The 13,793-nt window shown below is 33.7% G+C and overlaps 1 protein-coding gene across 2 annotated transcripts in view; it reads right to left on the minus strand.

Moving 5' to 3' along the window:
- Positions 1-888: 888 nt before the first annotated feature.
- Positions 889-13,793, minus strand: part of LOC118764868 — a 407,716-nt gene continuing 394,811 nt past the window's right edge. For both annotated transcript variants that reach the window (XM_036506025.1, XM_036506024.1), the window contains one exon: positions 889-3,441. In XM_036506025.1, the coding sequence (XP_036361918.1) occupies positions 2,188-3,441 (1,254 nt within the window). In that variant the 3' untranslated portion in view covers positions 889-2,187. The remainder of the gene's footprint in view (positions 3,442-13,793) is intronic.

Below are 13,793 nucleotides of genomic sequence, written 5' to 3' on the forward strand. Positions count from 1 at the left end.
CAGGTGTTAATTCGGAAGTGGAGGTGGGCATGAGCAGCAAGGAAGACAATGCCTTCAGACAATTGGCTGTCTAAACACCTGCAGGACAGTGAAGCATTATTTCTTCGTGAGTTTAAAAGTTTTCTTGGTAAAGTCCCGCGCTTAAGTTCAAGTGGAAGATTGAAACGATAATTTAGTCGTAGTTAACTTATGTGAGATTATGTGATGGGAGAGATGGGAGTAAATTTCTCGCAAATATATCCAGACATTACCTATTCTCTGATAGGCACTGAATGGATTTCTTGGATGCACTGCTTTTGAGATGAGGAAATTGCAGCTGTTCCTTCAGATCGTGTCTAAATTTCAGGTAGGTCTACGTCTACGCTGAGGAATATTGTACTTTAACGTGCGTGTCCACGATATCAACTACAAGACCAGAAACTTGGGATGCTGTCACATAACTCCATATAATCTCACAATGCTATCACATAACTTCATGTAGATCTCACAATACTATCGCATAACGTCATATAAACCAAAGCTACGACTAAAATACCATTTCAGTCTCCCACTAGTACTTAAGAGCAGAGTTTAACAGGAAAACATTTAGACACATGAAGAAATAATGCAACCCTATTCCTGAGAGAGTTCAGATAGTCACTTATCTCACACAGTGGGCCCAAGCTACTGGAGGCCACATCCATCATTCCTGCTCTGCAGACCCTAGACTGAGAGGGTTAGTGTATTAGGGACGATCGACGTTAGGCAATCTTCAAAATGTGTTCACGAATCGAATTTAAAAGTACTGTTAGATTAGAACCGATAATTTATAGCAACAACAGAGGAATAGCAAACTAATACATCAGGGATGGAGAGGTTAGAAAATTACAAAAAGTAATAAGGAAATAGTCGACACGTATTACATGAAGGTTAGGTTCTTAGAGCCAAGACACAAAGGAACGAAATCCGTTTTATTTGCATCCATTGTGACAGAGGCACGGTGTGTCAAAGTCCTAAATTTGGTTTTTGATAAACTGGGGTGGACGTTAAATAGAGACTGTAGCGTGTGTAGTGCTTATTTTGACATCATATCGGGGCACTAGACAGATTTTATAGCATAGAGCAGAAAGCCCTCGTAATAGCAACTGACATAGGAATGGCAAAGACTGTAAATCGTATGAGTTTTACATATATCAATGGTAAAATTGTTCCTAGTGGGAGAATATGCAGATCTATAAGACGGAATTGGTAAGACTGTTGAGAAACAACGTAGTAAAGGGAGAGATAATTTATTTAATTATGATACATAATTTTATAGACTTTGAGATTTTAGCCAAGTCATTAGGAATGAAATTGGCGCGTATCTTCCGAAAAGTTCAGACCAATGCAGTTTTGAGATTTATTCTTGTCTACTTTCATAGTAAAGGGTAAATCCTAGAGAAGGTGGATAACAGGTCTGGCTTCTTTGTGGTGCTGGTCAATTTAGCATTTGGTTTCGTCAGAGTAATCTAGGACCTGTACGGTTTCTTGATCGGGCATAAGTAGCTTTCTTCTTTATAGGAATACTATTCTTTTGGTATTTTTGTTATCGCTTTTTATTGTTTTCTTTCTGCATGTTTTTTATATAAACCTACCGTTTAATATCGTGTTCCATTGTCTTTAAACCTTTGTGGCTAATAAATAAGTAAATGGTTATTGAGGACATCAGACTGGTTGCTTCCTTCTTTATTAATAGAGTCTAGAATTTATATTCATATATTCATTGAAAGTTTATCAAGTGGTAATAAACTTGCGACGATTTCATGATATGTATTTCAGTGTATTTCTGTAAGTGTATTTGTAAATGTGTGCACGTATTCTCGATTTACACTCGCGTATTTTAAATGTGCTTTTTTATCTCTGTACGTTTTGAATTTTCTGTCTTAGCAAACATTCCGTCTAAGCTGGCACGAATCATACGGAAAAGATTTCAATACAGTTTGTTAATTAGATGTAATACTTACTTTGTAATATATGTCACGAAGGAAAACTTTTGATCCGGTAAAACAATATTCACCTCCTTCGGTTATTCGGTGAACGTTATCAAATATACTAACGCTATGTAGCAAAAAAAATGCGTGTGATTAACTTCACATATCTCTTAATTATATCGACATCTGTATTGCTGAGAGATATAAGATAGCATTTCTTTTCAGTGCGTAGTAAAAGTTAAGCCAGTCGTTTTTTACCCTGTCTTCCTGCAATAATTTTTATTGAATTAGCAGTCAATCCGTCAAGGAAAGATGTGGAAGACTGCCTGATTGGTAACTGATAATTATGTGACATATTGTTCGACATTTTGCCATTTCTCATGCTGAACTTTTTGGTCTGCTGCTGATAATGAGGATTTGGCAACGAAAAGAAAGTATGATCAATAGACGGTAAGCTAGATATTTTCTTTTGTATAGAATCATTTTCATTTATCTCTTCTTTTATTTCACTCCAAATTCTAGAAGATATATTTGCTGCATTTCTTTCTTCACTTTTTCTCATCTCTTTAACTGTTTTTCCTTTTCTTTTGGATCCTCTTCTCAGTACTTTTAGTTTGTTCTTCGTAGTATTTCCTTCTTTGGCAGCATTATTTACAGATTTTTTTGCATTTTCATTATTTTCTCGAATGACAGCCCCTGATGCAGTCATTTGCTGTCGAATCATAGTCATTGCAAGTGCCCTTAAAGAATGCACTTTCTTTGGTTGTGTATTATCAGAGTTTATTTCTGTATCCAATAATAGACTTTGAATCAGAGCATTTTTGTCACGAAGAAGCTGGTTCTTCATATAGATATCTTTTTTCAAATTTATTATATTCTCATCTGAACGAAAAATAAAATCTTTATAAGCATTTACAACACTTGGTGCATTTTGCTCGTGTGGACGAAAACCCATATGTGTTAAAATCCATTCATTCCCCTGTTGCATTTCTGTATAGTGTTTTTTAATTTCCTTGAGCTCAAGAAAAGATCTGTGAAAATTTTCAAAATCTTCCCACAGGAATGCAAATTCATTTTCAACTAAAGCAATTTCTTCTGTATCTTTTGTTCTCGGTTTCAGTGATATAGTTTGGGAAATGCATTTATGAATATTCCGAAGAAGACTTTCAGCAAATCTTAATTTGCCTGCAATTCGATCTTTTGTGGATTCATTTGCATGATTGGACCGGATTTGTATCAATAGATCTTCTGTGTGTTTCGCTTTTAAATTGGCAATTTCTTTTTCAAAAGCGTTTATTTTTAATTGTAGATTACAATATTCAGTTTTGTACTGTTCGGTTATTTTTTTCAGTTCTTCAATTTCGGTATTTTTGGCATTGAGGAGGACTTTGAATTCATAAAACTGTTCCAGTTGTTGATTTTTAACTTCAAGCATCTTCTCTTTCTCAGAATTCTCTTTCTTCCATGCATACATTAATTTTAATTCTTTAACCTTAAAAGAGAAAGAGAACATAAAAGGATCGTAAAAGAAATTAAGCGTGGGCGGAAGCATTAGTTTTGCACTACTTACGTATTAAACAATTTGGCAGAAGTATCAATGCTACTTATATTTATAGTTGTTGCATATACATTAAACAAGTAATTTGTGTTATATATATATATATATATATATATATATATACAAACACACACACATACACGCACACACATATATATCGCAACAAGACCCATCATCTCACGATAAAATAGACCACAAGGCACATCATGATTAACCCTATAGACCACAGCTATTATAGTGACTGAACTGTAGCCGCGAAAGTGGAGGCCCTCCTTAAAGAATCTTAGTAGATTATATCGACCCAAAAATGTCACTCACCTACCTAACACATCGAACTATATATATATATATATATATATATATATATATATATATATATATATATATATATATACATATATATATAAGAGTATAATATAAGTAACAGCATAAGCATATATACAAATATTGTTATACATGTGGTATAAGACAAGCAAAATTCGATTGAAACTGACCATAATTGTAGTAATAGAAACATCAGAATATTGGGAGCAACCGTGAGAGCTGTAGCTAAGTGCTTAAGAGCGTTAATTATGAAAATGGACATGCTGGACATTACCCCATGTCAATTGCTCCCTAGGTCCCTGTTAATGGAATCAGTTCCGATTGCGCTTGTAATGTCTGGGTTGTGTTTGGATGATACGTGACAAGGAAACGTTAGAGAGAAATGAAGCATCATATCAGATGCACAAGGGTATATGTTGATGTACGTGGTAGCAAGAAAGTCACTGATATATGGCAATTTCATATTCTCTAAAACTCATTAAACATCATAAAAAAGCAGATTATAAATTTATTGTTTGTATCATAGTTTAAAAGGTTATGCTGAAAAACAACTTGCCTGTTTCGTGTAAATATTGACGCAGTTTCAATTGTATGACTCTACTATAAAATAAATTACATAAGCTTTTCAAAGAAATTATATTTTTCATACGAGCAACAGATAATTCGTTACAAACTTGAAAGTTATGTCTTGTACAGTGTCAAAAGTCTACCATCACTTTTCTGTTGCTAATCCACACTGAATTTATTACTGTTTTTATCCTTCTGGCGTCAGTATAATAACTATTTTTTAAAAATAATGTGAGTGGTCTAATCAAATATATAATATCCTCACATAAATGCAAAATAAATACTAGAGGCACTCCATGAAAATTATATTTAAGTGTATATATTTATGGATATTATTTTCTCCAGAACTTTATTAAGAAATTCTCTTTCTCTTTCATGTAAACATAGGACCAACAGATTTCAAAAATAATTATTAAAAAATGTACATTGCATCAAAAACAAAAACAAATATTCCTTTGAAATATAATCCAACTATGTTTAATATTTAACAATTTAAAATAAATTGAATTTTGTAAAAGGTTGTGTTTCTAGGGGGAAGTAATTATACCTTATATCTTCAGTATTGTATTCCCATTCAAGTCGTCATAAAATAAGATAAAATGGCACAAAATAACATCAATCCTTAAGATTATCAAAATGAAGGTATTTAAATATATATATATATATATATATATATATATATATATATATATATATATATATATATATATATATGTATATATATATATATATATATATATATATATATATATATATATATATATATATATATATATATATATATGTATATATATATATATATATGTATGTATGTATTATGTATGTATGTATGTATGTATGTATGTATTATGTATGTATTTATGTATGTATGTATGTATATTTATATATAATTTCATTCTGAAATGATTTCCTTTCATTCTTCGCAAAAATATTCCTATTGATTATGTTTCTTTCGGATCGTGTTGCTATGTTTGTAAACAATCTTGAAAGTTATTTAAGATATATATTAAAAGATCTGACTTTCTTTCTGCTTATTATTTATCTACTTCTTCATCTGTCTATTTATCTGCTTCTCTATACTTTAATTTCATTTTATTCGTCGTTTCATTTTCTATGGTTCTCAGTTTCCTTCATTGCATCTACATACGTATATATGCCTATAACCACAAAGACACACACACAAACAAACAAACAAACACACACACACATGCACTTACATAGGTATGAGTAATGTCAAATGGACCTGGTTCCGCGAAAGTCAAACTGCTAGTACCTCATGGGAGAAAGAGAGAGGAAGAAAGAGAAAGAGGCGGCGAGCTGGCAGAAACGTTAGCACGCCGGGCGAAATCCTTTGTGGTATTTCGTCCGTTGCTGCGTTCTGAGTTCAAATTCCGCCGAGGTCGACTTTGCCTTTAATCCTTAAATTAGTACCAGTTACGTACTGGGGGCGATATAATTGACTTGATCCGTTTGTTTGTCCTTGTTTTTCCTCTCTGTATTTAGCCCTTTGTGGGTAGTAAAGAAATAGGTATTTCGTCTGTCACTACGTTCTGAGTTCAAATCCCGCCGAAGTCGACTTTGCCTTTCATCCTTTCGGGGTCGATAGATTAAGTACCAACTACGCACTGGGGTCGATGTGATCGACTTAATCCCTTTGTCTGTCCTTGTTTGTCCCCTCTATCTTTAGCCCCTTGTGGGCAATAAAGAAATAAGAAAGAGAAGGAGAGATAGATCTCAAAGTTAGTGTTTATCTTCATAACTTCAGGACAATAAGACAACAGTTGGTTGGTTAAGAGGCCTTTGTCATTTGTGTGGATAAGACGCAATCAGGTATGCTAAGAAATTGTATTATTATAACACAGCTTTATGAAATATCTTCGTATTTTAGTATTTGTCTGAAACGCATCAACTAAAAATACTAGTTACACGCTAAATAACTAACGCTGGATAGTCGAAACTGTTGTTTATGTAGTCGCTTTCAATCGATTTATAGAAATGTTTGTGTTTGCGGTGTTTTGGTTCATAGCAATGTCTAGATAATTGGCTATTTTTAGGTTAAGTTTATTGTATTCTTCGGAAGTAAATGCTTAATATTGAAATGAATTGGTCACTACATGTTTCTTTTACTTAGTTTTATTCTTAGAAATAGCCTCTTTATAAAACTATGATGGCATTTTATACTGAGCATCTTCAACTAATCCGTGTACATGAGAGTTCATCAATTACTGCGCCGTCGAAATTACCTACGAATGCACCATATATCCTTTTTTGCTCTTCGTTATCTAGTATGAACGTTTGTAAAATAAAACTATCCTGGTATTTATAATTATATCAATGAAAGATTCTGCTACAGGTTCTGATCTCTAGGACTCACAGAAGATTTTTAAAGTTTACCGAATCAATGGAGGTCTATAGAATTGTATTTAGATTTATTGGATATACACTTGAAACATTCAATGGGACCGCTTGTACGTATCAATTCTGACAAATTAAAAACTAATATACTTCCTAACACAAGTTTGTCTCGCAAACAATATACAATTCGGTTTCTATAACGTTTATAAGTTTCGGAGTACGTTTCCGGGGGGCCTTTTTCTATTTTTTAGTTATATATGTATGTATATATATATATATATATATATATATATATAAATGCTCGAAATACTAGACTAGAAAAACAGCCAACAGCTTATGAAGGGTCGTTCTTTATGTTGTTTGATTTGGTTTTCATTTGTGTCTTTCGTTGTTCGAAAGAATAGATCATGTTCTATGTACTCGTGTTTCGTCCTTTTCTGTTGTACACGTTTCGTGACGTCCTGTTCCCCACATATGCATATATATATATATATATATATTATATATATATATATATATATATATACATACATATGTGTGTGTGTGTACGTGTGTGTGTGTGTGTGTGTAGACATATATACTTTATTGAAAAGCACCAAAAATATCACAAAAACTATTACTCAGAGTTTCACGTTCCGTTCGTCGGAGTTTATATGGGACAGAAATAAGGTTATAAGCAAACATATACAAGTGCATCTCTCGCTTTCATTTACTGTCTTTTCTACATTTTCCTACATATCAAAATATATATTAAAATTTTGTAAGAGCCCTAGGAATTATTTTAGAGCATTTGAAATTCATTAGCTCCATTATTAACAGCTACGATTATTGGGTTTAATATGCTTCGCTGTGCTTTTAATGCTTTTAGTATCTAGCGTTTAGTATTTACTGATGCCGAAGCCAATTATTGTTTATGTTGTTTAAATTTTTGCCTTCTTCAATCGAGCATATGCATCGCACGTAGGTAATCGTTTAAACCAGAGACTAAAACTAACAGAGTATCACACTATGCAATCTATGTCCTCAGGCAAGTGATGTTTTATCCTTCTTTATAAGTAAGCTGTGTATATGACTTTCCAGGGTATTGTCAGTTTGTATTTGTGTGTATGCATGCAGGTGTTGTTCAGCCGGAGGCCAACACTGATAAGAAAGGTCTATGAAAAAATTTCCATTCATGACTGTCACAGCTCTTTTATGAATATCATTGGAGAGTGTCAAATGTATTTTTCTCTTCAATTCTTCGAGATTTCGTGCTGTTTGTAAAGGGTCAGGTAAACTCTTTTAGAGAGAAAACAGCTGTTCTTTTATATTGCGGAAATACCCCACCACCCTCGATATAGAAGGTTTATTGAATGATCAGCTGTTATTGTGGGTATGTGTTTTGGGGATTTTTCCTATTGCTTTTTACTATACCGTTGTGAATACGAGACAGTTTTTGGAATAGGGATGAAGTATTTTTCCAGAGTATTACAGGTGAGTTTCCCTGTTTGGAAAAGATATAAGTTGTATTAGGAAATGCGAGCTATTATTGTTTACAGTAGCAACATAACTGAGCCATGACATAGTTCTGTCATTGTTGCTGCTAACGTTGCTACTTGGCCCCAAGTCAGCGCTGTCTCAGGAGAGTTAAGACCAAAGCTTTCTAGCCGTAACTGTCACTCACTTTTTTTCAGACAGTGTTGTTCAGCTAATATTGACCCATGTGTTCTTCCATCTTTGTAAACTGTAAAATGAGACTAGAGGAAGATTTGGCTGCCATAACTACCAATTCATTTGAGTCCATATTGCTTCTTCATTGAGTTAGTGCATAATTAGGTGTACTGTAACAATTTGTATCGATTGTGTAGTTGTTTATTTTTCTTAGAGTATTCAAGAGGAAATTAGCACCCGGACTTGTTTCTCAGAGGGTTATATAAAAAATAGGCTTATAGATTACTACTGTGGCTGCGTGGTGATCGTTGGGTATCTTGTACGTAATATAAGTATGCTTGTTTCTTGTTCTAGTTTTTGTTCTCTCTGTGGGCTAAGATGGAGGTTATTAAATTGAAGATAATCGTGTTATTTATATGAAATTATTTCTGTCATGTTTTATTTTGAATTAGAGAGTACTTAGATAAACTACTAATGCATATATATATATATATATATATGTCTGCAAATTTAGTGTTGGTATGTTTCAATCATTTCGACACTGCTTGCGTGTTTTTACAGTCATAATCTTTGTATTTGTTAAACGCTGTGGAATGAAAGTCTGTTTCCATTAATATATTAAATGTGTAATATTCAACAGGGATTTCAAGTAGAGCCCTTCTAAGGTTTGGGTCACGTGTCAAGATAATTTTCTACAGTTGGGGCGATTTGTGAAATACTTAGCTGCTTATCGAAACAAGTCGAAAAACCAAATACAGATTCAGTTGCTGAGTAGTTATAGCTTTCCTTCTATAATGTTCGAATCCTACCGAAGCCTTTAGCAAAATGTTAGCTAAACAATAGATCACAGTATATGGTTACCAAACATAAGAGACCTAAAAGAATAATCAATTTAAACTGTATTACATTCTTGCTACGTTCTTAGCTCAGATCTTACCCAGATTGAATTTACATTCCATACATTCAGTGAGTATAAAATTATTACAAATTATATTGATGTTAATATGGTAAATTCCAACAAAATTTTGTTTTATTGGCTTTTAAGTAATTAGTTGAACACATCTACGTTTTATCTACAACTCAAATAACCTTGACAAACACTTGTAGGTCACGGTACATATTAGTCACATGAAATTATAACGCTTATTCTTCTACGAAAGAAAAAAGCATTTCCTCAAGTTATAATATATATGACTATTAATATTTTTAATAAATATAGTTATTGTTTTGCTTTTCCTTGCAGGGTTAACAAAATATATTTCTTGTATTTTCAATGTCGATATACACAAAGAGTAATAAAAATATCAAATTTTAATAAATATCTCCGATACAGAATTCTAATGACATACATATTCAAATATAACCTAGCAATAACCATTAAAACGTATAAAATTTCATTCAGACAGTTTTCATGCAATAAAGATAAACGGTTGCTGAAATGATTTTCAAATAAAAGATAGAAATGTATTATGCTAATAGCTGCAGCTAATTTCAAAATCGAAATCAGAAATCTGCAATATTGCTGAAAATGCCTTGCGGTGTAGATTTCAAGTGTACATTCTAGTGAAGCTGAATATGTTTACAACTATGAGGCATTGTACCACTTGGCATTATGATCAGGTGGACTGTTCAACGTCGTAGCTATAGATACATTGATTAATGGTTTCGTAAAGATTGGTTGATGCAACAGAACACTAAATCTAACTATTTTTCAAGTGTATATTCAATTGCAGAATACAAGCTTTTCGGAGCTCTTTGTGCATGTGATGGAAATTCCTGTCGGGTAACACTCCCTTGTTTTGGTTGTTATGTTCAGTAAGCAGCAGTCTCACACATAATTAGAGCAATCCTTAGGCAAAAGTGGACTCAATACTTGTTGGCATTGTGATATAGATCTTACGTATTACTGAGAAACGTTTTAAAACGCAAAACTTCAACACGGAATCATGCGGATTTTATAGTTCATTGGTGAATGTTAGATAGCGTTGTATTTGATTACACACGCACGTCCTCTCACATATAGACATGCAATCCCATACATACAAACACACACACACACGCACACACACTCACACACATATGTACGCAAGTACACACATGCAAACGCACGCGAACGATTACCCACACACCCACCACAAACACATGCACGCACGCACACATACACACACTGGAGAAGCCATAATTTATTCTTTGTTATTATGTTGAGGGTTAAAAGTGATCATTTCATTTTAAAATAATAAGCACTGTAAGAAATTCCAAAACAGTAGAACCAAAACCCTACACATTAATTCTCCTAACATTTGTGTAGGATGTCTTAGCAATCACGTATTTGATAGAATTAACAATACTATCCAAAACGTTCAAGCCTGGAACGAAAGCACTTTACACAATAAACACAACTACATTTTCACCCCATTTGACTTTATTAGATATTACAGATTTCTTGTTAAAAGCCACGTAATATGCTAGACAATACACTTCCATTAGAGATAATTGTCATACTAGAAAGTCTCTTCCTTCGGTCCAACAATAACGTTTGAGTCATGGATAAAATTAAACCAGCATGGAACTTGTATATAATAACATGGAAACAAAAGATGGTGCTGAGCTAACAACTTCAACGGCTTGTATTTATTCAACGTGATCCGTGTTTGATTTGGTCTTATTCAGTGAGACTATGGAGATATGCTGATTTACTAATCTCCAACAATGTCAACTGACAGTAAGCTGGTAAATTCAGCAAAACGTTCTATTATTTAATGAATTAAACATGAAAATTGCCGTTAAGTAGTCAGAGTTATTTATTTGAAATGTGATACATAGATTGAAGCAAATTCCAAAACTATATTGAACCGAATATTATAGATGTTCATTATTATAGTCATGTGTCATATAACTTAAGAACGTATTTGGTAATTCAAGTAAAATATTTCCGCCAGTTCTGAAGATGGATATAGAGAGCAACTCGTTAACAGTACATTATCAATTAGACTTTCTAAGAAAACTTATACGTTTTAAACGCGCATGGAATATAAGGGTACAGCATGGTATGATATATTATGTTGAAGAATTGGTAGTGTCAGATTGGAAGGCATACATGTATGCTATAATCCATTATGGTGAAGTATTAGTAGTGTCAGATTGCAAGTCTAATAAATACATACATACATACATACATACATACATATATATATATATTGGCTGTGTGGTAAGTATCGGCGCAGGAGTTCAGTCCCACTGCGTAGCATCTTGGGCAAAAAGTGTCTTCTACTATAGCTTCGGGCCGAACAAAGCCTTGCGAGTGGATTTGGTAGACGGAAACTGAAAGAAGCCCGCCGTATATATGTATATATATATATATATATGTTTGTGTGTGTGTGTGAGAGAGAGAGAGTGTGTCTGTGTTTGTGCGTCTCTGTTTGGTTCCCCCCAGCATCGCTTGAAAACCGATGCTGGTGTGTTTACGTACCCGTAAATTATGACTGAAACAAGTAAAAGAGTAAAAGAGAATATAGGTGCGCCTCATAAATAATGTGGTTTTATTATACTTCTTTTATTTTTCAAAAGATAAACAAAATTCTTTGTCATTCTAAAATATGCTCTCCTTCATTTTCTGCAATATTCGAAAGGAGTAACGTGTCATTGTTTGACCTTGGTACTATGTCCCCACTAGGCATGAATGAATGTTTTTCCTTTCATCCTTTCACCTCCTCTTAATTTTTTTATCCTTCTAATCTTCGCCGCCTTGTTAGTCAATAAAATATTATCAAATTCATATGTATGTGTGTGTGGGGGGGGGGAGAATATGTGTTTGCGAGCGTGTATGCATGTACACACAGACACACATCACACACACACACGCGCACACACATATATACACATATACACATACAAACGCATATATACATATTGAGAGATATTGATGGATAGGTAGGAACGTTGGTAGGTATGTAGTCATGAAGATAGGTAGGTAGGTAGGTAGGTAGGTAGGTAGGTAGGTAGGTAGGAAGGTAGATGGATAGGTTGTTATGTAGGTAAACAGTCTGACAGACAGACGGACAGACAGACAGACAGACAGACAGACATACATACAAACATACAGACATATAGATAGATAGATAGATAGATAGATAGATAGATAGATAGATAGATAGATAGATAGATAGATAGATAGATAGATAGATAGATAGTTAGATAGATAGATAGATAGATGATATAATGGGAATAAAGTCAATGCGTGTTCACACAGACACACGCATTTACACAGAAGTACCACCAGAGGCTTAAAGATAAATATTGCAAGGCAAAGCCATTTGCTTTTAGGCTCCAGGTGTACTTTGCAAAATTCAGGAAAGAATTTGTCGGTATTTTGTTTCTCTTTTGGTTTGTCAGAATGGGGTCCTTACGTTATTCATGGTTGCTTCCTTTAGATCTTCAGATCCATAAACAACATACTTGCAGCACTCTATTTTTATAGGCCCTGATCACCATCACATCATAACTACACACATACAAATGCTCGCACACAGGCGGGAAAACAACGGGCACATATTCGCAATTGCACGCACACGGGCACACCGTGAAATTCATATAACGAAAAGATAAAAACAACTGTATAGGAGAAATTGTTGCAAAAGTTGCAATCAAGTGACGAAAGACATCTATTTCAAAGAAAGAGACTCCTGTACATTGCTGTGATTTGGTAATAAAAACGTTAAATGTTGCATGCTGGACTTCTATGTTTTTTTTGTGTTTCCGCTTTTAGATGACATTTGTAAGGTTCTTGAAGGCAATTGTCTTTTTGCCTGAAAGCCGTAGCTTTTCGAGACGTGACTTTAACATTTACTAATGCTCCAAATATAAACTTTGTGTTTAACCCATTTGTGTTTAACATATATACATATTGATAGATATTGATGGATAGGTAGGTACGTTGGTAGGTATGTATCCATGTCAATAGTTAGATATGTAGGTAGAGAGGTAGGTAGGTAGGTAGGTAGGTAGGTAGGTAGGTAGGTAGGTAGGTAGGTAGGTGGGTGGGTAGGTAGATAGGTAGGAAGGTAGATGGATTGGTAGGTATGTAGGTAAAGAAACAGACGGATACAAAGATAGATAGATAGATAGATAGATAGATAGATAGATAGATAGATAGATAGATAGATAGATAGATAGATAGATAGATAGACAGACAGATATAGATAGATAGATAGATAGATAGATAGATAGATAGATAGATAGATAGATAGATAGATAGATAGATAGATAGATAGATAGATAGATAGACAGATGATATAATGAGAATAAAGGTCAATGCGTGTTCACACAGACACAGAAAGTTACACAGAAGTACCACCAGAGACTTAAAGAGAAATATTGCAAGGCAAAACCAT

The sequence above is a fragment of the Octopus sinensis genome, linkage group LG9, assembly GCF_006345805.1.
Source record: "Octopus sinensis linkage group LG9, ASM634580v1, whole genome shotgun sequence".
NCBI classification, from domain to species: Eukaryota; Metazoa; Mollusca; class Cephalopoda; order Octopoda; family Octopodidae; genus Octopus; species Octopus sinensis.